We start from the raw sequence: 25782 nt of genomic DNA on the forward strand, positions 1-25782 counted from the left end.
TTCTATTTATATGCATACAATTTATTTAAAAAGAAGACTGTGGTCAGTTGCTGGCAGGGGGCCCAATGTTCTTGCTGTCACTCAAGCTGAGGAAAGAAAAAGCAGTCCATGCTGGCAACAGCTGATGCTATATTAGAATAGAAAGCTGCAGTGTCAACTGCTCTGAGATGGTCCCATAACTGCAATAAAACTCTGCACCACCACAAACCTTCCTCTCCCACCCTCCCAAAACCAGTCACATTTTGACACGGGCATACATTTTTGATCAACAGATCTATGGCAGGTACAATTAGAAGACTTAGAAATGTACTTTTTTCCAATATAGTCTGTAGTAATCTCTGAGTGTTTGGATTTGTCATGATCTTCACATATACAGAACCCTACAGTATTTTTTTTGCAGAGTACTGGATAGGTATTCTATTACTGTCCGCTGTAGCAAAACATTTGAATCCATACATAGAAAAACTGTATTTAATGTTCATGTTTACATAAAGCACTTAACAAGAACAGAGTAGAATATAATGCTTAGAGACCATCTTTGAATGCTTTCAGTAGCAGGTCGGCCGCCAGTCCAGGAGACAAGACACCACTAAGCACTTTTTCTTCTAGAAGTGGAATCTTATCCTTGACTGCCAAGTGACTCCGGAAATGTTCCAACATATTTTCTTGGATGAGATTCCACATCCACACTTTCCGCTGTTTCCGTCGTTTGGCAATCAACTCACCACTTGTGAGCATGAGGTCACGAAATTCTGTCATTTTATCCCACATATCTGAGATACCTTCTCCAGTTTTGGCAGAGATACGCATTACCTGTTGGATTCAGAAGAATTTTTAAAGCCAAGTAACTGCTGGGCTTGAGGGTTTAATTACTGCATCAGGTAGATTGCATGAAAATTAAGAAATGCACAAGGCAAGCTTACTTCAATACACTCACTTCATGAAGCTCTAAGCAGTTTTACGCTGGGTTTTGGGTGGGTTTTTTTAAAGATCTCAAAATCAGGATTCTACCAACTATAAGCGGACCCTGAGATCCACAGTATGTGGGATAAATAGGCATGTCCAACTACTTGTATCATGAGTGACAATCATTTTTAATGAGTCCTTTAGCTAAAAGGTACAGTGTTGCCATTTTACTTAAATGTAGCATTAATTACGTATTCTGGTAGATACACTCTGGTAGCTACTCTTGCACTTGTAATATTCCAGAAAGGAAGTATTTTACCACACCCAACACCCCCCTCCCCCCAAATCACAGTGAAGTACACAAACCTTTGGTCTCCAAACCTTTGAACGTTTGCGAAGCAGCTTCATAGCACTAACATATTCAGCTTGTATTCTCCGTGCAGGCACAATTAAATCACCATCAGCTTTATTTATAGCAACTAGATCTGCCATCTCAATTATACCCCGTTTGATACCCTAAATGGAACATGGAGAGAAATCATGAATACCCAGAAGGACTGTGACACGCTGATTTATCACAAAAAGCAGGTCAAAATGCTTTGTTAGTTTCTGGGGGCTCTTACTGACTTTTTTGTGTGTGTATGTGCTAGTCAGGCAAGAGTAGTACCAACGGCCTCTGTCATTACTAGTTATTACTCTAATTTAACACAAGAACACTAAATATGGGTATCAGTTTACATGATAACCTATTTCATGTGTAGAGACTTCAAGTTTATCCAAAACATGACCAAGTTTAGAAACCTGTTTATATTGATTTCTGTTTTCCTATAACACAAAGCCACTCCTCAAAATCATATGTAACTAGTAAATAGGCCAAAGTAAGACAGAGAGTATCAGAATTTCACATCCTAATACTTCCAAAATCGGGGAGGGATATCAGATACTAACTGGGCAATAAATTGATAAGACTCTGAAAAGACTTCAATAGTAGCAGCATAATTTACAAAACACTATTGATACAGACTCTCTGCACAGATCCTGTATCTTCGATTTAAGTTTCTCTTCCTAGTCCTAAGTAATACTTAATAAGAGAAACTGAAAAATACCTGTAATTCATCTCCACCCGCAGGTGGTAGCAGTAATATAAACATATCAACCATATCAGCCACAGCAAATTCTGACTGTCCCACACCTACAAAATTAAATCCAGAGTTCACCACTTATTGCAAACTTTCAGTCACATTAATCACAGTAATTATGACAGATCCCAGTATTGCACCATGAACAAATCCCACTAACAAAGACAACAGGAAACAACAGTTTTTACAAAACTTACAAGACTAGAAAACTGACAGAACAGGCATTCATTTTCCACCAGTCACCATGCATGAAAGCATGAGCAAAATCAAGGATGAAAGTATGCAACTAGTAACACACCTTATTTAGGTATCACAACAGGATAATTAAAAGAAAACCCTAAGCACATACCTACTGTTTCCACAAGAACAACATCGTAGCCTCCTCCTTCACACAGCAGAATGGCTTCATTTGTGGTCCTTGTTACACCTCCCAGTGTCCCTCTGGTTGGAGATGGTCTGATGTATGCATTCATGTCTCTTGACAACTCAGTCATCCGTGTTTTATCACCCAATAGAGAACCTTAAACGTTTAATGTTAAATTATTTCAAAAGTGCAGAACAGCCAAACTTCCCCTCTCCCCACCCCCAATAAATGAGTGAGGAAAGACTGATCTCTTGGATGAAGTCAGTCAGATAAGAATATCCCAGTAATAGCTGCTCAAGACTTTGCTGAGGACTAGGAAGTTACTGCCTGGTTCTTCTGCCTATCAGAAGCTGGAAAGGCCTGATAAGCAGACCTTACTGCTACCAAATACAAAGAATTTGTTCTAGGTCAGAATGAATTTCACAATTCCTGAATGGCTTTTTGAGGCTTATACACAGCAGGCGACACAATTACATCTTTGCTGTTTCTGTCCAAAGGGACAAATCTCTGCCTTATGATTCTGATATGTCTTGATGGTGGATTTTTTATTTTGTTTTTGAGAAAGCTGACATGCATCCCTGCCTTCCTTCTATTCATACAAACTTTAAATCGGATTTGGTCAGATCTACATGCACAATGCACATTCCAAAAAATGAGAGATGCTCAATTCTTTTAACTGGTGCAGTCTTGCTATCATATTTTGCTATTCTATTGATGCATCTTGAATGTACACATTCAAGAATATAGTCTATCTTAGTTTTGGGTCATTGCAATGCTGAAGTTTTTTTTCTTTTTAAATAGTTACACATTGCAGCATCTTCTCTAACAGTGTAGAAGCTGGAAAAAGGAGTAATGTTCCCTGTCAGCTGCCCATTAGAAAAAAAGATCAAAATCAAGGTTCTATTATTTATGTCAGAGATACCATTAATCAAGCATGGTCAGCCTATAATTTCCCTACAATTTTTGATTTGAGAGTGACAGATTACAGCCACACAACTTTGAAGAATTTCAAATTTAGAAAAAAAAATAAATCATGCTACAAGTCAGACAAATAGTCAATGATACTGCAGCAGGGGACCCTGAAAGCAGTACAATCAACAGAAATCCAAAAATTCCTATTGAGAAGAACTAATGAATATTCTAAAATCCAACCTGATCTACATGTTCGGATTGCGGCATCCTCTAAATAGTTTTAAATTAGCATATGCTTCCTGCCCAGTGATCAGCATTACCACTGTTGAAATTTAAGCAGAAATGAACGCCACTCTACTCTTTCATTCACAGGGAAATAAAGAAATAACTAGAGAGAGAAAAACACAGCAACCTAAAGTTTCAGACAAAAAAGTTGTAAGGCAACATTCAAACACTGGAAAAGAGGAAACCTGACAAAATTAGGACGCTGATATGTATTTCCCAATTTCATATCACACGAGGAAAAAATGAAAACATGATACAACATTTATTCTTAGCATTTTACTTTTATAGGCCCCAAATTTTCCTCCATTTGGCCCAAAGAGATACTCCTATAGTTGATAAGGTATTAGAAACCTGACTCAAACTTTAATTCACACTCACCACCACTTGTACTAGAGGAAGGGTCTACAGCCAACACAGACACTTTATATTTTCTTTCTGTAAGCATTTTCCCAAAGCATTCTATGAAAGTTGATTTCCCAGCACCAGGAGGACCAGACAACCCTAAATAATCATATTAAGAAAAAACCATTTTGTTAATCAAATAAATAACACATTACAAGAACAGCATCCACATCTAAGTTGATAACAATTCATACTTTAACACCATATCACAACAAAGGCAAATGAAAGCTATGCTACAACCGACACAGCCAACCAAGCAGTTGTAATTAACTTGAAATACACTACCTTAGTTCACCCAACACAGCAGCGCTCACTTCACCACCCCTCATCCTACCCACACCAACATAACATTGGGTTTATCCAGCCCTATTTCCTCCTCTCCAAATAAATTTATTTATACTGACTTATCCTTCAGAACTTTAAAAATGTCATGTCCTAAATCTAGATTTTTCAGGTTTACTAACTATTTATAAAAGAAACACTCTAAAAGCAAAAGCCCTTACCTTGAAGAGCTGTTAGTTAAAAAACCGAGGCGATTTACTTGCACATCAAAGCATGCAAACTAAGATTGGCACCACGCATTTCTCACTCCCGTGCACAATTTCTTGTTCTTACTACTTTTGTACACACACGAGAGACAACAGCTGGGCATGACATACTTTAGTAGTCCATCTCTTTTCAAGGGAAAAATATTTTACAGCAACCCAAGAGAACCAGGTTCAAGTCTCCTCAGCTGAAAAGCAGGCTGCTTTAAAGTAAGGCCATAAATCAGGAAAGTACATGGTTTTCCTTTGGCAGACTGAAGAAGGGATTCAGAAAGTATTCAAGAAAACACCTTCTTCGGGATAAAACCAGGTCTGCTTAACTACATCCTTCCCTATCCAAGCGTAGAGAATAGCTGTATCAATCTGCAAACTGCCTAACATTTCAGCCTATAATAGTTATTTAAAAAAACCCAAATAACAGCCCCCCAAGAAGCAACAATAATTTCTAAAGCTTTTTCAAAAGCCTCTTCCAGCTCAAGCCATAACCCTACTGGACAACAAAAGTAATCCAGATTGGTTACAAACCACAAGAAACCAATGATCCAAGACTACCGACCATGATGCTTAAAGAACAATAGCGATAACGAAAGGCGAGGACTGTAATTCCGTCAAAGCAGCTACTAGACAGACATAAAAGGACTAACCCACTCTAAAGGCAAGTGGTTTTCCTTGATTTAACTTTTCTTGTTCCCTGTGGTAGGATAATACCTTCTGAAGGAGCACCTGGGCTATTTTCTTCTTCCTACTCTGAGTTGATTCTACAAGCGTAATAGCTTCTGCTAAACAGGCTCTATGACCCTGAATTAGTCCGCTGTAAAGTCTGTCTACCAGTCTTTGTTCTTTGTCAGAAAGTCCCTCTATCTGCTGGTCAGGGGCTGCTTGCTGGCACAGCTCTCTCCTCAAACTGTTTGATGAACATATCCATTTTGTACGATAGGGATGCACTGGTGTAAGAGATTCAATGCATGGGAAATCTGCTCTGGAAGTAAAGTGAAAGTTCGTGAGGCAAGTTCTTCTAGAGAAATAACGAGGGAACCTCAGCAGCAAAGAGGGGATCTTCATCTTGCTTGGAATTAAAAGTAGCAGAGATATCAGTTTGCTTCCATTTGTAGACACCTTAAAGAGAAAGAAAAACATTTTTACTTCCTTCAAAGCTCTTATAAGGACTCAAATGAAACCGATGTATGCAGGCAATCATCATCTTTTATTTTATCCATACCTACTGTTTTAAAAAAAAAAGATGGTTCCTGCTTCCCGTTGAAAGAACAGAAAAAAAGCAGCTATGGAATCTTCCATAGGATAGCATCTCTTTATTATCATCCTTAACAAACAAGTATTTTATTTTTATAAATAAGAAGATAAATAAAAAGCACTTTTAAATAAGACAGCCTCCAAGAGCACACACAGCACCCTAAAAAACCAGGAACAAATCAACACTTATGCTTACTGAAATTGTTGTATATTCTACTTCCACGGCTGCAGGTTTTTTTAAAACTATTATTCAGGATGAACTTTTTACACCTTATTTCCAGGAAGGGGCGGGGGGGGGGGGGCGCAGTCAAGACACAAGAACATTTAGAAATAAACTCGAGGAGCAGAAACCTCCCAGAGCACCAACACAAAGCAGCAGCACCAGGCGCAACCACCGCGCTCTCTGGGCCTGCTCTGACCCGGCACCGCTAAAAGCCTCACAGATCCACCCGGGCCGACCCTTGTTCACAAAAGCCGCCCTTGCAGCTACTTTCCGAACCCTCTGGGGAGAGGCTCATCCACCACCACCCCCCCGGGACCCCGGACAGCCCCAGCCCCGCACCCGCTCGATCTCTCTCTCCTCAGCCCGGCGGGGGGGGTGATGGTGGGGAACGGCCTGCGCTCCCCCGCCTCCCCGCCGCCGGGAAGTGACGCCCTCACGCTGAGCCGGAACCCGCGTCCGGCCCCGGGGCGCAGGGCCTACCCCGCCGCGGACGTCCCCGGCCGCCCAGCCGGAGGCCTGCGCCGCGCATGCGCCGCCAAGCACCGCCCACCCACCCCCCGCAGGGGGCGGGGCATGGGTGGGGGCGGGGCCGTTGCCGCCGGCGTCCCGCGGAATGGCGGCTGGGGCGGGGAGCGGCGGCTCTGATCGAGTGCGGTCGATATGCTCACGATATGCGCGCGATATGCTCATTTCTGGTCATTTCATGAGAACACAAGCTGCCGTGTTGATGCAATAATCGTTTGCTGGCCCTGCCCTTCCTTGTGAGGAAGGGCGCTGCAAACCCTAATTTCGCTCCTGGTCCAAAACCTCAAAAACATCGCTTTGAATCCGTGCACGACCACTTACTATTCCCCGATTTCGTTTCAGACAGCAGGAAGGGAGAAGAAAGGCTTAAACGCCCAAACGTGTTTATTAAATCGTATTTCTTTTCATTTTGCAAAATTAAACAAACCTGATGTTTTAAATTTGCTTTCACGGAATGGGGTTTTTTTTTCAATTGTTACTATTTCTCTAATCATCTTACCCTCCCTTTTCTGCACTGCTTCTTGCTAAAGTACATGCATTTATTTCCAATAAACAGAAACTAGCACAATGCGCAGGCCGAGCCGCTACTAGTGCCGTACCATCACCCTAGCACTGTTCTAGAATGCATTAGACTTGGTCCCAGTGCAACTGATGGACTGTGTAAAATAACAAAAGTTTTGTTCTTAACTGCCGAATGCACGATTTAATCTCATTCCTATTATTCCAGTCCACAAGATTATCATAGACAGAGAACTGAACAATCCACTCTTCAGAGTTGATAAAACATGCAATATCATGTCCCCATCAGCATGTGATGAAACCACAGCAGAAAGAGACAAGAATTCCCATTTCAAAATAGCCTTGTGTGGTCTTTCTATTTAACCAGTTCTTTTTTCATCAGAGTTAGCATGTATCACCACCATTTCTTCCTGAAGTTTTCTAAGGCTCTGTTTCAAGGGCTGTGCTTAAACCCAGGTAGCACATACCTGCTATTATTTTAGTAACGGCAGCAACAACAAAAAAGCCATTCTGCTGTGGTTTCATCACAGATGATTGATCCTGTGTTTTATTCCACTCTGTCTGCATTCATCATGAATACTTTTATCATTGACCTTGTTGCAAGAACTAGATGAATGGGTACACAAAATTGCAAGTTTTGTCAACACTGAAGAGGAGAGTGGATTGTTGAGTTCCCTGTCTATGACAATCTTGTGGACCAGAATAATAGGAATGAGATTAAATTGTGCATTCAGCAGTAAAGAACAAAACTTCTGCTATTTTACACAGTTCATCAGTTGCACTGCCAATCTGATATGACCACAACAAGCATGTATGTGTTTTGGAGTAGTCTTCCCACAAGAACCGTTTTAAACACCTTGCACACTGATGAGGTGTGGAAATCCAAATAGTTCAGGTCACCTCTTTTTTTCCCCTTTCCTCTCAACTCCGTTATTCAGCAAGATTGCTTTTCTCCAGTCAGAGACTATAGTCCCCAAAGGTCAGATATGATAGGTAGACTTCCTATTGCATTGTCAATTATATGCACCTCTTCTTTCAATATTCTGGAATAGAGATTACACAGGGCTCCTAAAACTGTGTGCTCTTCTACCACCTCTATGTTACTCTAACCTCATCCAAAATAGGCAAAATACTTCCTTAGAAGCTGGACCATATCTAGAGTCTCCTTAATCTACATTCTGTCATATTATACAGTGCTCTTATGTTTCCCCTATCGTCTTTTAACATATGTGACCAAACATGTATTTTTTGGTCTTTATTACACACAGATCAATGAATTTTGGTCAGACTCACTGTTTTTGTGCTTTCTGATCTCCAACATAGGCAGTTCTCTTGGTTCATGTGTTCCTTTACCCGGTCATTATTAACTCACTTAACATCCTAGCTGAGGTATGCAGGAGGGTAGTTCAGTAGCTTTCCACATCAGCCTCGTTGTTTCTCTCTCTTTTCTTAAAAAAAAATTTTTTTTTTTTTGGGGGGGGGGGGGGGGGTGTTTGTGGCTTTTTTTTTAATTCCAAATTTAAGTCATCTTCCTTTTTGTGTTCTCTCTGCTTCTTTTCCCCAGGGGTGTCAGAAGAATAAAAATGTGCATCCCATAGTTATTCCATCACAGTCTGCAAACTTGTCCAATACTTAAGGAAAATTATCTGTTCTAACCTCCTTGCTGCAAATCTAGCCCAGATGTTAAAGAAAACGGTACTGCTGGTTACTCATGAAACGGCAGTCTTCCTTCTGAGCCAATACTAAATCAAACATCCTGTAAAGTGTTATAAAGTATTGTGCCATGGAATAAAGGTGTAGGGAGGCACAAATCTTCAGACAAAACATGCAACTGAATCCCAATCATTATCAAATAATAGAAAAAGAGCCTTCTGTAACTTCTCACAGCAGAAACTGTATTACCATTAGCATCTTTGCCAAATTCTACCATGCAAATTTACATTCTGTCTAACTGGCTTCCCCTTGCAGTTTTAGTTGGATTCATTCGTTCTTCCTTTCTCTGGCAGCACTCTAATTTCCCTGGTCTGTTCACCCCCTCTTTAAGAAGTCCCGAAGTAATCTTTGTGCACATTATTATCGCAACAATGATATTTAATATGTTCATAGACATAACTATAAGCAATGTGCTGCAAAGGCAAATACAAAACTAACAATCTCTATGATCTAAATGAAATTGCAACAGGACAAATAATTGATGAAATTAAATAAACAGCATCAGCTTGAAACTCACCAGCTTTTCCCTGAGCATATAAAGATGTACTTGTGTTAGGAACTCTCTGTTGGACCCTCCCGCTGTACTTTAAAAGATCTGGCATGCCTACAGTCACTACTGGTTATGGTTACAGAATTATGAAATTCTCATCACATACAAGAAGAAATTATGATTTCTTAGAGATGAAATTTTATTTCATCAGTTCTTTCTCCCCCTGTGAGGATGGGAAGGGTGTTTAAGAAGGCTCTGCCATGCTCCCAAATCCCTTTCACCACTATGCCTTATTGCAAAATGAACTTCTCATTCAGCAATACAAATTCAGTGGCAATTCCTACGCTGAGTACTCACATTGCACTTGCAGTGTAGCACCTGGTTGTCTTCCTCTAATATTTCTCCATTCTGCATGTAATAGTCCACCCTGCTCACTTACAAATGCATGTTCTTGGCTACTATGATTGCAACTAGACAGTGGTTTTATTGCTATTACAAGCAGTCCAAGAAAAAAACCACGATATACCTTAAACTGCATTAGAAATTTTGGCTGACATAACACAGATCGAAGTTCAGCATCAAAACTCTATCAGGGTCCATCCTGCAAACACTACCTACCTGTCCTCCAGCGCCCAGGAACCAGCATCACAGCACTTCCCCTTTTGTGGCTATGAACCAGACCTATTACTTCCCAACGCACAAGAGAAATGAGGGGTCTCCTCCACTGCAACCTGCAACAGCTGACTGGAGCAACAAACAAGTAGCAATCTGTGGTGAGCGTTAAATCCTACCTGCATATCAGGTCTAGCCAAGTTACAGAATAACTACAGTCCCTGCCACAGTACAAACTGAAACTATAGTGGTGACTGAATGACCATTTGTCCTTTATTTCAGAGGACACCACTCAATTCATTTCAGTTTTCACACAAGCAGAGAAGACTGAACCAGTCTGCTCTTTGCAGCACAACACTAAGCAAGGTAACTGCTGATTACAGCCTCATTTTCAGGAAAGAGCACTAGCCTTTTAAAAAGAACAATCTGAGCATTTTAGACTAAATATTCCTTCTGCCTCATCTTAAAAGATAATTGGACACCTGAAATAAAAACAATAGCAAGTATAATCACAGCTGAAAGTTTGCCTGTTTAAATGCAACATGAGTCCAGGCCTCAGGTTTTGCATTTGTGACTCAGGCAAGGAAGCAGCACAAAAGCAGCAAATCTCCCCAAAGGCTCATTAACAGCTACACAAACAGGTGTTTGCTGCATATGGGCATTCAAAGGTTTTACTACAAAGGCCAGGACAGAGCAGCAAATCAGCTCCCTGGCTAGGTCTGGAGACAAAAGCCTTACCGCAGCTTTCCAGGTTCAGCATCCTACAAAGAGGGGACGATTCCAACAGCTGAGCAGAGTCACTGTACTTCTGCTGGTGAAGGAGCCATAAGGTTGTCAGAGCTGTTAGAGCTGTCTGAGAACCTGGGAAAAGAAATTTGCTCTTTGAGCTTTGGCTGAGACCTACAAGAGAGTATCTGAAGAAAAAGGAGGAAAAATTCATCTTGCACAACTATGGTTTATATTTGTGTAATGTTTTTATAAACAAGGGAGCTGAAGTTTCTTCACAAAACCCTATAGCAGTGACTTCAACATTCTCTTGTTGATACGAACTGAGCTATGATTTCACATTAGTGAGAAATGACATAACCATTACAGGAAAGTTTTCTACTGCTTATGCACAAGTTTTTTAATTGTTCATGATGAACTGCCTGATATAAAATGACATATAAAGGGGAGGGATAAAATATTTTCTTATAAAAGCAATTCTCTTTTCTGTAAAATGTTCACGTTTCTTAGAAAAAAAAAAATAAAATTACTATATGGGAAAAAAAACCCAAACATTATTCATATAGACTACTGGTTGTAAAAGCAAGTTAAATAATGTTCTCCAAGACTGATTTGTTGTTAGAATTATAAACCTGGAGCGGCAAGTCACTTGCCAGTAAAATACTAATTTTTTTCTTTCAATTAAGAAAGTATTTAAAAACGTGGCTTAAAGATTATGTTTTTCTCCATGGCCACCAATGACTCATGATAGCGAAGTATTTCTCATGTAGTTCATCATTGCACAGCTGAAGAGGAAATCATTAATTGCCTCCTCCTGATTATTTTCAATACAGCAATGAAACCATAGCAAGCATATTAGTAAACGTAAGAAGTATAATACAATCTGCCACCAGACTTTGACAAGGTACCCTCATTCCCAGCTACTTTTTAAGGAAAGGCTTCATTGGCTGCAATTTTTAAATTCTGTAGGAGCTGACAAAGACAGGAGGTGGAGGACTGACACTTTCAAATGACTAAATACAATCCTCCTTCCCCCCACCCCAGTGCGCTAAAGAGTTATTAGGTTGGTATGAAATTAGCACAATCTTATACACCAAAAAACAAATACCTTAGTTCACAAAGTGAAGCATACATTGGGGCAAGGAATTAACGATGAATGCGTAACTCTGTTTACCATTGTAGGCAACTTGAACATTAAGAGTAAAGACATAATCTTTCACGCACTTAAGTGTTTTTCCCTGCATCTCCAACAGCATTGGTGCTCAGAGGTCTTTGTCTTAACATCCCTATGCTGAGTGCTTCACAAGCAGGTGAAAACCACAATTGGTGGAAGTGAGATAGTGGGTAGAACTGTCCATAGGAACATAATGTTGTAGCAAAACATATCAAGACACATTTTCAGTTCCAGGATGACACTTACAGCCAAGATGAAGAGGAAGACCAAGCCCATGATAAATCTGATAACCGGGATTCAAGACTGAGATATAGGAAAACCTAAGTGTTTCCAATTCAGACCAAACCCATGGTATGAACAGGGAAGCCTGTTTCCTGCAGTCCACCTAAGCATCTTAAACATGAGGCTATCATTTATCATGCAGGAAGCTTTCGTTTCTCTCATATGTATGTACGTGCATAAATGTTGTGTTTGCATGCTTACTCTCGAACATGGCCACAAAAGCAAGACTTTGGTGGTCTTATAATACAAAATTGTTTAGTGATTGAAATGTCCCATTTTTCCAGGCAGCTGTAGCAGATGGGAATGAAAAAGGACAAAGAAAGATTCCACTAAGATTCAATGTTATATGATCAACCCATCCAGAAACGTAGTAACACAACATTGTAAAAGGCTGGCAGACTACCTTAGAAAGGCCTTGTTAAAAAGCATGTTGGATCATACTGTGTATTGTTGCTTTATACCACAAAATAAACACCTTTATGGTAGTACACCCTACATTTACAAAGCTTATGCTAATGCTACAAAATATTGTGCCATAGAATTAAAATGAAAGAAGAATCTTTAAATAAGACAAAAAGGCAAGTAAAAAAACCCCAAACTCCAAACAAAAAAAGTTATGATTGTAACTGATGCAGCTGCATGTGGAAAATTAGCATACAGAATATGAAAAGCAGTAAAATATTTATTTCTAGCACCAGCTAATAGGGGTCTAGAAGGGACACTGGGAATCTTTCTGTCCAGAAGTTGTTATTTTTATCTAATTGCTTTCCAAATTAGGCCTATGTTTAGAAAAGAATTCTATGTTCCAACAGCAACCCCATCTCAATGCATCATTACATTATGTTGCAAGAAGCAAAGATGTTCCACCAGGACGTTTTCATCCCCCGCCAGCAGTAGCAATTAAGCATTTACTTGTTCTCCAAAAACTAGTGTTTTAGCTTTAGCACACAGAAATAAAACTGAAAGATAATTCGTGTGACTCTCGCCTTCAGGATCACTTACTCCTTTTGGCCAGAAGGGGAAGCTAGCGCTATGTATTTTTGTCACACAGCTCGGATGTGTTCTGGACAGAGAGGAATTCAGTATTGCTTCATCAACACAATCGTAAATCTACCCTGTTAGGCCATGGCAGACTTTTAACAACCTGAGGAACTTAAACACATTGAACATTTACTCAGAGTGCATTCAGTAGGCTTCAGAACGTAAAATATAAAAGTCACACCTCTGCCAGCATGAATTCCATCTTGGGGGTTTTTGGGGGGTTTTTGTTTTTGGTTGTTTTTTTTTTTTTTTAGAGAATTACGCACAGAAGACTAGCAGCAAGTGGCTGTAACCCTATTTAGGAGTCCTTTACAGTGAGTTTCTGACTTTCCAGCAGAATTTTGCTGTTGCCTTCTCTGTGGTCACTGCAGTAAGCCAGGGATCTCTGTGTAACATAGGGCTTACATAGGAATGTCATCTTATTTCCCACCTAAACCAGAAACAAAATACAAAGCATAAATTTTAACCAGTAGTTCTCTTTCTGTGTTAAGACACCCTATTCAGAGTATCAGTGTGGGAAACAAACTGAAAACTTCATATGAAAGGCATGAAGAGTTGCCTTGTTGCATAAATCAATGTTAAAGGACTAATGAAGAAGAGAAATATGCAGTATTCACCTCAGATGACTGACAGTCATCAGCATCCTTCATTCTTTTCAGACCAGATTAAACTGTATTTATTTGATGTTTTGCAATTTTAGTAGAGAAGGAGACAGACTGAAAGACTGAGGTTTTTCTTTCTGATCAACTATTCTATTACAGCTTCTCAGCAGTAAACAAACGGCTGCTTATTTGATTAAAGGTAATCTATCAGCCACAGTAGATGGCCTTTCTCACAGTGCTGTGGAAAGAAACACCAGCAGTCAGATGCCAAAAGCTGTACCTAGTTCTTTCCAAATTTTCTAGTTTTGTATCTATCCATGTCTCCCTAATCTGGCCTGGGCTCAGACCTTCTGCCAGCAGCTACACCAATTTCCAGGAGTGCCCCAACTCTCAACTCTCTGCTCAGCTGGAGGCAGACTATTCAAATAGTCAACAGATGGAACATTAAAAAATGAACAGAGGAACACCCAAATACAAGGTTGTGTTATATATATATACACACACACACATACACACACACCCCCATTCCTTGTCTTCATTTGCTGCTTGTTCCAGGAGAATATATTCCCAGTGCTATTTCCTTCTCATGTAACAAGACTGATATTAGAACATGATAAACAGATGCTGAGTACTTCAATGAGGATGTAAGTCACCAATAGCAGAGGTCTGACAGAAGGCCTCACATGTCCATTACATCTTAAAAATGACCTAAAATGATGATAAGCAAAAAATGGTACTGTTGCATTAAAAGTATTCAAGAAGGCCTGCTTTGTTGAAGTGTCTCTTCCCCACCACCATCCCTTTCTGCTGGTGACTCTTTGTACCTACTTATTCTAAAAAAGAATGAGTGGAGACTCAAAGGATTAGAGCAGCAGAGTTACTTGGGGAATGAGAAGTTTCTGGAAGGGAAGGGATCTTGATTCCATCTTCAAAAAAGCTTCTTGTATTTTATACCAAACACTAGGCTATAAAGATCTTTTGCTCTGTTAAAGAGCAACATCTTTAACAAAAAAAAAACAACCACAAAACCAAAACCCAAACCAACCAAGACAAACAAAAAAGAAAACCAGAGCTCAAGTCAGAGCTCTCAGCTCTTACGCCACATTTCAGAATCACATCAATGACATTTCACCTCTTCTGTGCTACTGTTCAACTAAAGGAAAAGTAAGCAGTCATTCAAATCCTCACTTGCTTTAGCTGGTGTTCTGGAAAAACAGCATTTCATGAGTTAAAGACTCATGATCTGTCCATCTAATTGCGGAAAGCACAAAAATTCTGATGTCATCTCCTTAGAGTGAATCCATTCTTATAACTAAGTCTATGACAAGAATAAAAATGGCATCAACAATCTGTTTTAATGACACTGTTTATATCATTTCCAATTACAAAAGTAACATTTCTCCAAAGTCATTAGTGCCCTGCCATTATAGCTGTCACTGCTTCTCAGTCTTGCTGCTCTGAGAGTAAAGACTCTGGGTAGGTTCCTGTTAGGAATATTGATAAGCTTCAGGAAAACCTCTTTTCCAGATGGTCTCGTATGAGGCATTCATACTCCAGCCGTTCCCAATGAAGGTTAATGCTATTAGCAGAACACGCTCTCCAGCAGAAAGTGAGGTTTGTCACTAGGATAGCTTTGCAAATCACTAAATTTTTTAGCTGTAACTCATCTTCACTTTAAGTACATAGGCATATGGAACAAGGAGAAGAGGGGGAAAATATTCTTGCCTGTTTTATATTAAATCAGTATGTCTCAATAGGCATGAAAATATGCCTGTAAGTGACAAAGGGATCCTCAACATCAGCATCTGTGACAGAATTCAGTTCTTAAATGTTCAGACCAAACCCTAAACACTCAGTCACAGCACAGAGCAGGAAAGCATCCAAGAAAGCATCAAGGACACCTGTGCTATTCCCAATATGCATTTTTCTAACCTGTCATTAACAATCTCCAATGACCAATTCTCCAAAACCTATCCAGATAACTTGTTACAATGTTTTACTATCTTTACTGATAGGAATTTCTCCCCCGTGCCCCTAGTATTAAACTAAATTTTATTCTCTGCAATTTAAGCCTGCTATTTCTTGTCCTATTCCCCATGAAGTAGAGAAAAGATACAGAACCCTTCCTCCTCAGAGTAGCTTTCTAAGCATGTTTCAAGACCTCCAGGTTTGTTGCAAAAATGTGAGTACAAGGCAAATCGGTCAACTAGAACTACTAAGGATGCTCTTTCCTATCTAGTCCCTATATTCACACAGTTGTTTATTCTTGTTGCAGTGTCGGATATCACATTTACACATTTACCCCTATTAAATAGCAAGCTATTTTTTCAGCTACAAAGTTACCCATCTCAGTACCTCAAGGGCTCTAGGAGTCAACGCAAGTAGAAGGAAAGCTGGCCTTCTTAATTTCTCACCTTTCTGGTCTTTGCTACAATTAATTGAAAAAACAAACAAACAACCAAACCCAACCAAACCCCCCCCCCCCCCCCCAAAAAAAAAAAAACCAAAACAACCACAAAGCTTTTCTCCCTTCTTCCCCTCCCCAAATTTCTACTTACTTTTAACATCAGAAATTGTCCATATTTTTTTCCTAGAAACCTGTGTGGCATGTGTTTTATCACCTTCAGATCAGAGACGCTAGAGAAACCTGCTAAAATTCACTAGTCAAAGTCCTTGTTCTACAGGACATGGTCATTCCAGTAGTCTAGGTAAAATCAACAGGGCAGAGCACAAAGATAACTGCATGTTTGAACAGTTAAATCTGGTTTGGTTTTGTTAACATAGTATTAAATGCCAAGACAGGTGGTAGAAAAAGCTTCTTAACCATAAAATAGAAAATCCCCAATCTCTTCAGTTAAGAGCAGAGACAGAGGCGACTGACCAGAATCTTCAAAGACTTCCAACTAAACAAGTACAACCCTGATCTGATGTTCGTTAGCAAGCAGAGCAGAACTGTATCTGGAGGGAACGGGAAAAACAAAACCAACAACAACAGAAAACCAACACAAACAAAAAACCCCCTCATTTATACATCACACATCCATTCCTCCGATCTTTTCAGTTAATTTTAAATCATATTTATTTACCATTGTATTTTAGAAGAAAACTTTTCATAAAAAAACGATAGCAATACAGTGAGTATAGTGAGCTCTGATAGGCAGTTTCCTCACTTGATTCTCCCACCATGCACACAAACACTCCTAGATTACTTAATGATGACTGCAGTGTCTCAGAAGCTCATACAACAGGGCAGCATGTATTTTAGTGAAGGTTATTTTCTGAAATGTTTATGGGTGGCCTTTCTGGAAGAAGACTACAAGTACAGACCTAATGCTAGTTATCTAACCACATATTTTCTTAATTCATACATTCTAAATAACAAAGACCACATTTTAAAGTCTGACCTGTAAAAGAAAACTCTTTTTGTTCCTTGTGTTCTATGAAAAAGGTGACAGCACGTGCATTTTTTCCACTGAAATAAGAGGAGAAGAAAAAAAAATTTTGCCTCCCTTCACTTTAATGCAACTGTTGAAGGGTCCTCCCTGCTCCCTTTTTGTTTTTTTTTAACCAGTGACTCTCAGACACTTGTTGGATAAATATTTCAACACTTACTTAAGAAAGAACAGTAAATACTTACAAGAAAAACCCCAACCCTTTTCTTCTAAGAGTTTTAGTTTCAAAAGGTATCAGAGAAAGAGAGTCAAAAAAGAAAAGGCAAGAACAAAAAAAGTTTCATCCAAGGGAACTATCTTTGCTGATTAGGCTTAATTGACCTTTTCTGAGGATTAATCTGGACATTCCCCATGATCAGTTTCCAGGTGATACAAAATTTAAGATTTTGGCTCAATTTTGCATGCATGAGTCCTGGAATTAGGCCAAATTTTTCCTCCCCTTGTTGCTCATTCTTACAAGAGCCTTATGAAAGCATCACAAGATGATGAATGCATCAGGATTCCCAAGAAAATATGATGGAACCCTGTTGTATTTCTAGTGGGGTGACAATCGCTACAGGCAAGCACAAGAGAGAACATTTAGTATAAAATAAATACATACATAACTATAAAACAAAACCATTTCGCTAGACACTCATCCTACTAAAAAGGCTTAGAAACCACAGACTGGAAATGCTGTTGCAAAATGCAATTCTGAGATGTACTCAGAGAAGTGTTACAAGAAAGAAATGAAGTCATCGTTTTACTTTACTCAGCTCTCCACTCGATAGCTTAGAAGTATTGGTGAGGCCTCAAGTAGACAACAGCACTCAGTTTCAGGCAGCTTACTAGAAGAGATGTAAGCAAACTGGAAACCAAAGGAAAACTTCACCAAGCACTAGAAAAACAGGGGAAGGAGTGGGAACATACCTTTCTTCCAAGCATAAGGTGTTACGAAGGTGACAGCAACTGATTTGCTGCATCACCATCAAAAGCAAGCTAGGAAGTAATCAGTTTCATTTGTAGAAAGGCAAATTTAAACCAAATCGTAGAAGAAACTACAAAGGCAATTAAGAACTGGAACGGGTACACAGGGAGACTGCAAAATACTTCCATTTGAATTTTACTTAATCTCTACACAAAGTCCTTCTGTCCATACCATATACCACCTGAAAGCATGCATGATGCAGCCAGCCCATCACCTGACTGGGATTTATTGTACTTCTGTATATGCATAACATGTACGAGGCTCAAATACGCTTCAGATGCAGCATTCCTAAAAGAATTTCTCTCAAACCTTTATGCACCCAAAGTGTTGCTTTGGTTTTTTAAAGTATTTTCCCTCCTTCATAGCCCTCAGGCTTTTAGACTGATCTTTTTAGAAGCTGAAATTCATACTTCCTCTAAAGAGCACAGTATCCATTCCACTGTGAGATCTCCCCCTTTTGCCGGGCCAGCTTTAGCCAGCAGGAAACTACATGGAGCAAGTCCCTCCAGATTTTTCCCTTTCCTCCACCTAAGACCTACAGAGACAGAATTTGTTTGGGGGAGGTGGCAGGGAAGGAACAGAAGCAGATCCCTGTACTCCCCCTCCCAAAATATCAGGACTAATAATTTCTCACCTCTTTTCATCCACCCTTCCAGGAAAAAAAAACAAACCAAAACAACAAAAAAACAAACACAAAAAATCCCCAAACCCACAAGAGAGCATCACTTAAGCACATTTCATGAGACAAAATAAATAAAGTGATGCACCCCAAGCTTGGTCCCATCACTAACATTGTGTATTTCCAAATCATTGTACCACATTAACATTACTTCCAACCTTGCCTGGGTTTGATTCTACACACTATGCATGTTTCATTTTGTCAGACACCACAGTCTCTCAACTTTAGCTTCTCAACACTTAGTTCATTATCACTTTGAGAGGTGCTACGGTATATCTAAAGAGTATAAGCACCTACAGAGCAAAACAACTCCAGGACCACATGAAGACCTGGGCCCTGTGCAACTGCTGTGCCAGTTAGTAGTTACCATGTCCTATAAAAATGGGACCAAGCTCCATTTTTCAGGTACAGTAATTTCAGGTACTCTACTATTTTGATAGTCAGAGAAAACCCATACACAGCTCACAACAGATGCTGCTAGAGAACAGAAACAAGCAACGTCAGCTCCTACAAACATCACAGACCCGTTTGTTAGGCTGTTATCCTCAGAGCTGCACTCCCTTGAAAAGCAACTAAAGGGTGCAACTGCCATGCACAACAAACCTATACTGAGCAAAATCACTATTTTCTATTCTTACCTGTGCCTCAAAAATAGGGTCTTATAGAATTTGCCTTCTCTAAAGAAAGGGAATTAAAAATTTAATTCCAATCACATAATTTTTACTTTAGTAGTGAACCAGCAATGCCAGGTTAATCAAGTCAGACTTGCAGTCTGAAAGCTACACTCCCAGCAATCCACAAACAATAAACAGGATACTTGGAAACAAAGCAAAACAAAAAAAACAACAAAAAACCCCAAACACAACTGTTTGTTTTTCCACTAAATAACTTCTTATGGTACCACATTAACTTGTTCTCTACTTTCTTTCATTAACCAGCCCTTTTACTATGCTCTCAAAAACCTCTGTAAGAGCTAAGAAAGGTTTTGGAAAAAGTGAGCAGGCTACAAGGAATGAGAGGTAGGAACTTCATGAAGAGGGTTCTGGTTCTGCATTTGAAAAACCAAAACCAGAAACAGAAGATAATCCATAGATTATACATGTGAAAACATGGACATTGAGAGTGCCTAATTATTATATATGCCTAAAGAGGATATCATCAGTCTATTGTTACATTACATAGTATTCTTTTTGAGGAAATTAAGCCAGCTTTTACTGACATACTAGCCAGCACTTAAAAGTAGGTTGTATTCCATCTCTGACAACTTCCGTCTTTAATAATGTACGCTACACCTCTCTGGTTTTTACTACTTACTGTCATTAGAAAACTTTAGATGATCACAGAAACCCCAACCTTGCTTCTAGTGCTGCAGGTCCACCCCAGTTCCTATGTAAATAATAACCTTCATGCAGGCTTTCCCCCGCAACTGCTGTATGTAAAATATTTGTGCCTTGGATCGATTTTAGAAAAAGACTTAAATGTGTAAGGCAACATCTGGTATCTATGCATTCATCCAGCATGTGGAAGCCAGTTACAACCATGTTTTCCAAACTTGCGTGGCACTGAAAGGTTACCATATGGAGATGACTAACTGTTATTTGGATTAGGCTTTCAGCCATGCTCAGTCCTCTACAAGGGCCGTTTCCTGTTTACGTGACAGGCATGTCACATTTTTCAGGCATGCCATAGACAGTTGTAGAAATAATGAATTTTGACTGGGTTTCTTGTATACACCACCTGTGTGAGGCCATGGTGATTTCCAGTGCAAGGAGACACAGTTATGTTTTATAAAACAGAAGGGGTGACCAGAACATGGAGAAAAACAAAGGGAAGGCCACATACTCTGCGTATGCTTTCATCCACCTTACTACTGAAGGAAAAAGAGTGCAAGAGCACCCAGACAACTCTGAAACAACACTGAAAATAAACACCACACACAACGAAATCACTCACACCATAATCAGGCGATCCTTTCCCCCCACTCTAGTCCAACGCGATGTTCACACGCAAGACAGCCTCCATGCGCGTTCAGCTGTGAAGTTCCAGGTCTAACCAACATGTTTGGGATTGTTCCATGTAACAGCACGGACGTACCCCAGCCATCCACCCACAGCTGCTGCCACTCTTCCTGTATCGGCTCTCCACCCACTCGCCAGCTACATCAGTGTCACCACTGTTGCTCCTCTTGCTCCTCCCTGACAAGGCAGTCACCAGCTTGAGTTTTTTTCTTAGGGTGACTGGGACAGAGAAGGGAGGGAAATTAGACTAAGAACAGCTTTCAGTTTTCTTCATCTCCCTAATCAGTTTTGCTTATCATAAAAGCAACAACATACCCTTGTCCAACTGAAGTGGGGAGGGTGTTGAGGGGGAAATATCAGAGGCCACTACACTAAATCTATCTCTGAAAGAAGATCAGGAAATCAATTGCTGTTGTGTAGGCCTAACCCTAACAGACCAGCCTGTAAAACAAAACAAAACAAAACAAAAAAATTAAAAATTCACCAAGTTCAGTGAACCCTCCCTTACCACTGTATGCACACCTTTTTCGTTTTGCTTCTGTTGCTTACTCACAATACGGATTAATCTGGGGCTTATGTGGTGCTAATAGATCCCATGAGCCAGAACAGGTGGCCTCTTACTGAAAGTATGCTCTGCTGAATCAGGCTCCTCAAACTTGAGGTTCCCACCTCAAGGTAACTGCTTAAATTGCCACGTGCCCATGCCAACATTAAGAAATCCCAGTGCTTTTCTAGGAACCGTTTTGAAGATGATCAATTAGATTGGATATTAGGAAAAATTTCTTTACTGAAAGGGTTGTCAGACATTGGAATAGGCTGCCCAGGGAAGTGGTTGAGTCACCATCCCTGAAGGTATTAAAAAAAGCACGTAGACAAGGCACTTCAGGACTTGCTTTAGTGGGCATGGATGACCTTAAAGGTCTTTTCCAACTTAAACGATTCTATGATTTCTAGGAAGTTTAATGTTTTAGTATTTTGATCATAAGAATGCAAATAGCTGCTTTCTATCAATGTAAGCTCATCAAATTCAAACTAAGCCCTATTGCTATATCTGATCAATTTTGCTCCTGTGACTTGGGGAAATCACAGGAACACTTAAGGCAATGACCTGATTCCTGAAAGACCAAAAGCAATACAGTGAGTCAGAAAACAGACTGGCCACAATAACTAGAACGTATTCTGAATTAGTGCCAAATCAATCGTTACCAATAGGGGTACAAAGAAACCCCACACCCAAATTAAAAGCTACCCCATGAAAGAGTATTTACAAAGCTACTATCCTGGCACAAGATAAAAATCCAGCTCCTGGAACCCTAAGTCATCAGAGCATGCAGATCAAGGTAGCTTCTTTCTGTACTGCTTTAGAAAACAGCATGGACCCAGTCCAACAGACACAGGGATCAAGCTGTGTTTGAGGGGTTTGTAAAGTTTGTTTGTAGTCAAACCATTGCCCGAGTCATGTTCAAAACGAAGCCACGCTTGGATCCGGTTTTTAAATATTGCTGTTGCCAGCACTACGGCCTATGGTGATTTTGACTCGAGGAGACTGGTCTACAAGCTTGAAGAAATATCTGATGGGACTGCAGCCATCTTCCAGTCTCCACATACATATCTGAAAATGCTCAGGATTGCCAATCCCAAAAGTATCAACAGAAGGCAGAAGTGAAGGGCTCAGAGATGAGACAGATCCTGCTCTCCTGCCAAGAACCAAGTGCTCTGGGAAAACATAAAGTCCTACTGCAGCACTACACACGTCAAGCCTCATTCTCCTGCTTGTACTAAGTTCGACTCAGTAATCTAAAGAACAGAAAACCAAGAAGTTTGAAGTCATCATATAAGGAAGGGCAAGGGAAGGGGAAGTTAGGCATGCCATTTTTCTTCATAAAAAAGAATGTTTTTACATGTTACAGGGATACTGGGGCAAGAAAGAAGCTGCAATAGGAAAATTAGAATATTCTTTACAAAGGCAAACTGTGCTGTTCCCACCGGGCCTAAGCAAGTGACCTGTCCACTTAAACCAAACTCTTTGAGCAAGGAGAGCCTGTTTGGCATGTGCAGAGCCCCCTCTGTAATACAATTATAGCTCATTTTACATTTACTACAATACAGAGTTGTAAGTGGCAGGTTTTTATCACTGCTAATTCCTGTCTACAATCTGAAGCATGTGAAGGTGCTCACTTCTTCAAAATTTACCTGCAGCAGCCTCTTCTGAGCTTTACAGATTTAAAGTCTCAGATGAGCTGGTAGGATCATGAAGAGATGAGACAGATTTTTCAACTCACACTTTAGCAGCAGGATGAAAAAGAGAAATTGCACACCCATTCCTAAGAGAAAACTAGGCATCTGCACCCTTTAGAATAAAAATTCTTACATTCCTGAAAGATGACCGAATCAGATTCCAGACTTTTGGACTGTTTGTAAAATTTGGGAGTTTGTTTGACATTACTTTTGATGACTTCGGCCGCACATGACAAGTTAACATACACTGAGGATCCACATACCATTTTTAAGTGTAAAGCATTTATCAGACCCAAGTAAAAATCAGACCCATCTTGTCCATTCACTGCAATAGACCTGCTTGTCTTAGTACCCACATCAAGCCCAGGGGATGCTTACATTATAAATCTTATTGGAGTTAATTTTGTGTTTCCAACAGGCTTGATCAGGAGGCTGTCTCTCCATTGCAACTGCTTCATGAAAACCAATTCACCATGTACCCTGTCAGCCATCACTGTTGCAGCTGAAGAGATCATCATCTCCCACAGCTGGGATGAATGAAATAGGAGCCACCTTGTCCCAGAGAGGTTTCCCCCTTGAGCAAGTCACCAAGGCAAGTGGAGGGTTCAGGAGCTTCATGCTACAAACCACACAAGTTATTTATTCTGGAGCCTGTTGGGAGAGAGAGATGACGAGAACAAGTGCAAGGCTTGCTTCTGAAGGCAGCAGTCAAGGAACACCACTAAATACAAAGCCTGAGCACCCTGGCTGACAATTTCTGTCATTTCAGTCAGGTGCAAGCCAAGTGACATACTACCATAGAGAAGAGGGAAGGGAATCTTAATAACTGTAAAAACCTTTAAAACAATAAGCCCAAGCAAAAGTGAAATCCAATAACATGAACCTGTCTCATTTCACCTTCCTCCTCCAAAAAGGATTTCAGATAGCAAGAGTTGAAAAAGTGGTGCCTGTGAAGCACGTGTATCTTTATGGGTGGCTTCCAGTGCCTACAGCAACCCATAATTCTTTACCTGCCTTTGGCAAGCATACTGTAGAGGGTTTTTTGTCTGACTGAAACATACAGCATCCAGCAGGTATGAGAAAAGAATCAGACAAAAAGCTATTTGCAAAGAGTTCAAAAAACTAAAGTCAGTCATCAAGAATATAGGAGGGGGACTTAGGGAACAGAGAAGAGAGAACTTCCCCTAAAAGGATAACATGACTCAGGTGTCTCTCTTCGTTGAGCTGTTTAAGTCAAGGACAGAAGGGGACAAGAGTAAAATAAGAGCCATTTTCACTTCTCTCCCACACAGAATTACAAATATATTTGAAGAAAATGAACTGTGAGATGATGCCTGCAAAAAATATATTGCTCTACCATGACTGGTGATGGTAGAGTTATGTTGTATATTTAGGCACATGTCCAGAAAAAGGTGACTGCCAGTTCACAGTTATGAATCGTGAATCTCAAGAGCAGAATAAGAGGCTACAGTGTGCTGAACAGAACAAACCAGCAGCAGTTAATAAAGAGACCATCAAAACATAGCTAACTTCCAAGATGTCAATCAAAGGTTTGATGTGTGGCAAGACAAAGGTAAAATCCAGGAGATAGGCACACCAAGAAAGGGCCATATAGATTTCAGACATCTCTGCGTTGATTTATTGTCTTCAAACAACGATAGTCACAGAACTACATTCTTTGAAGCTAGAAAAGACAACTGCAGTTGTGAAAACATAGCTACAGTATCAAGAGAAGTTATTTAGTAAGGGAATAGCTTTATCAAACTAGATAGCAATACCAGGTTAGTGAGCATTAGAAGATCAGGTCCATGATTCTGATACAAGGTATGTTAAAACATGAATTATTTCTCTCCATACCTTCCTAAAACCACACAAGTAACCATGACTACCTCTCTTAGCTTTCATCAAGTCTTTTAAAGGTTCACCAGAGACTCTTAAATGGTTAAAAAGTCATCTCCACCTGGGGAGAATTATTTTCTTTCCAGCACTTAAAAGCCAAAGCACAGATTTCAAACACATTCAGCTCCATGGAAGTATTTGTCTCCACATACCTTTTCAGTTCCTCCTAACAGGGACCATCCTGGCTTTTCACCTTGAAGCAGTGTCTTCTGTGTTTAACTCTGTTGTTCAGGAGACTAGACCCAGGAAACTATGGGGAAATAAAACCAAATAGGCAGCAGGGACTCACCTGGTTACAGACTTGACACTGTAGGCTCTCTCCAAGTTTCTAGCTCTCAGCATTCTCTGTTTTGTGAGAGGTCAGCAAGAAACTTTTTTCCTTCTGTCTTGTCCTGTGCCTTTTCCAGCTTTCTGACTCCAACTATCTGAAGTGGGGCAAATCAGTAAGAAAACTTCTCCAAGATGCTCCAAAAAATCTTCACAAGAGCCTCACACTAGCAGTTGCCTCCTCCATGGTAACTTCTGTCCTACTTCCTATTTTTCTGGCTATTAGTCTCAGGTGCTACTCCAATCCACTGAGTTTATTAAATAAAGTGCAGCTGGGATGCTCTGTGCCATCACATGAAGGTACACTTTTTCCTTACATCTAATGCCTCCTCACCACAAACAAAAAGCTGGACAACAGATAAAAAAAAAATATTATGTACACTGCACTTCAACAGTATCAACAGCATAGAAAAATTCACAATAGAATAAACTTGAAAAACTGGTACCCTGCCGAAGTATTACCACTGAAAATTTCTGAGACACTGCAGAGC

At 40.1% G+C, this 25782-nt stretch overlaps 1 protein-coding gene across 6 annotated transcripts; it reads right to left on the bottom strand.

Moving 5' to 3' along the window:
* Positions 1-25782, bottom strand: MMAA (metabolism of cobalamin associated A). Of its 6 annotated transcripts, XM_041126408.1 has the most exons (8): positions 25254-25782; positions 10625-10747; positions 5198-5669; positions 3985-4107; positions 2395-2565; positions 2013-2098; positions 1273-1422; positions 1-813 (listed from the first exon to the last, which is right to left on the bottom strand). In XM_041126408.1, exons 3-8 carry the CDS (start codon positions 5613-5615, stop codon positions 526-528), a joined length of 1236 nt encoding a protein of 411 aa, XP_040982342.1. In that variant the 5' UTR covers positions 5616-5669; positions 10625-10747; positions 25254-25782; the 3' UTR covers positions 1-525. The 6 variants fall into 6 exon arrangements, with proteins under 6 accessions (XP_040982342.1, XP_029884333.1, XP_029884350.1 ...); XM_030028473.2 differs by lacking the exons at positions 10625-10747; positions 25254-25782 and adding an exon at positions 6367-6491; XM_030028490.2 differs by lacking the exons at positions 10625-10747; positions 25254-25782 and adding an exon at positions 6333-6468.

Source organism: Aquila chrysaetos, chromosome 1, assembly GCF_900496995.4.
Source record: "Aquila chrysaetos chrysaetos chromosome 1, bAquChr1.4, whole genome shotgun sequence".
In the NCBI taxonomy this organism is placed as follows: Eukaryota; Metazoa; Chordata; class Aves; order Accipitriformes; family Accipitridae; genus Aquila; species Aquila chrysaetos.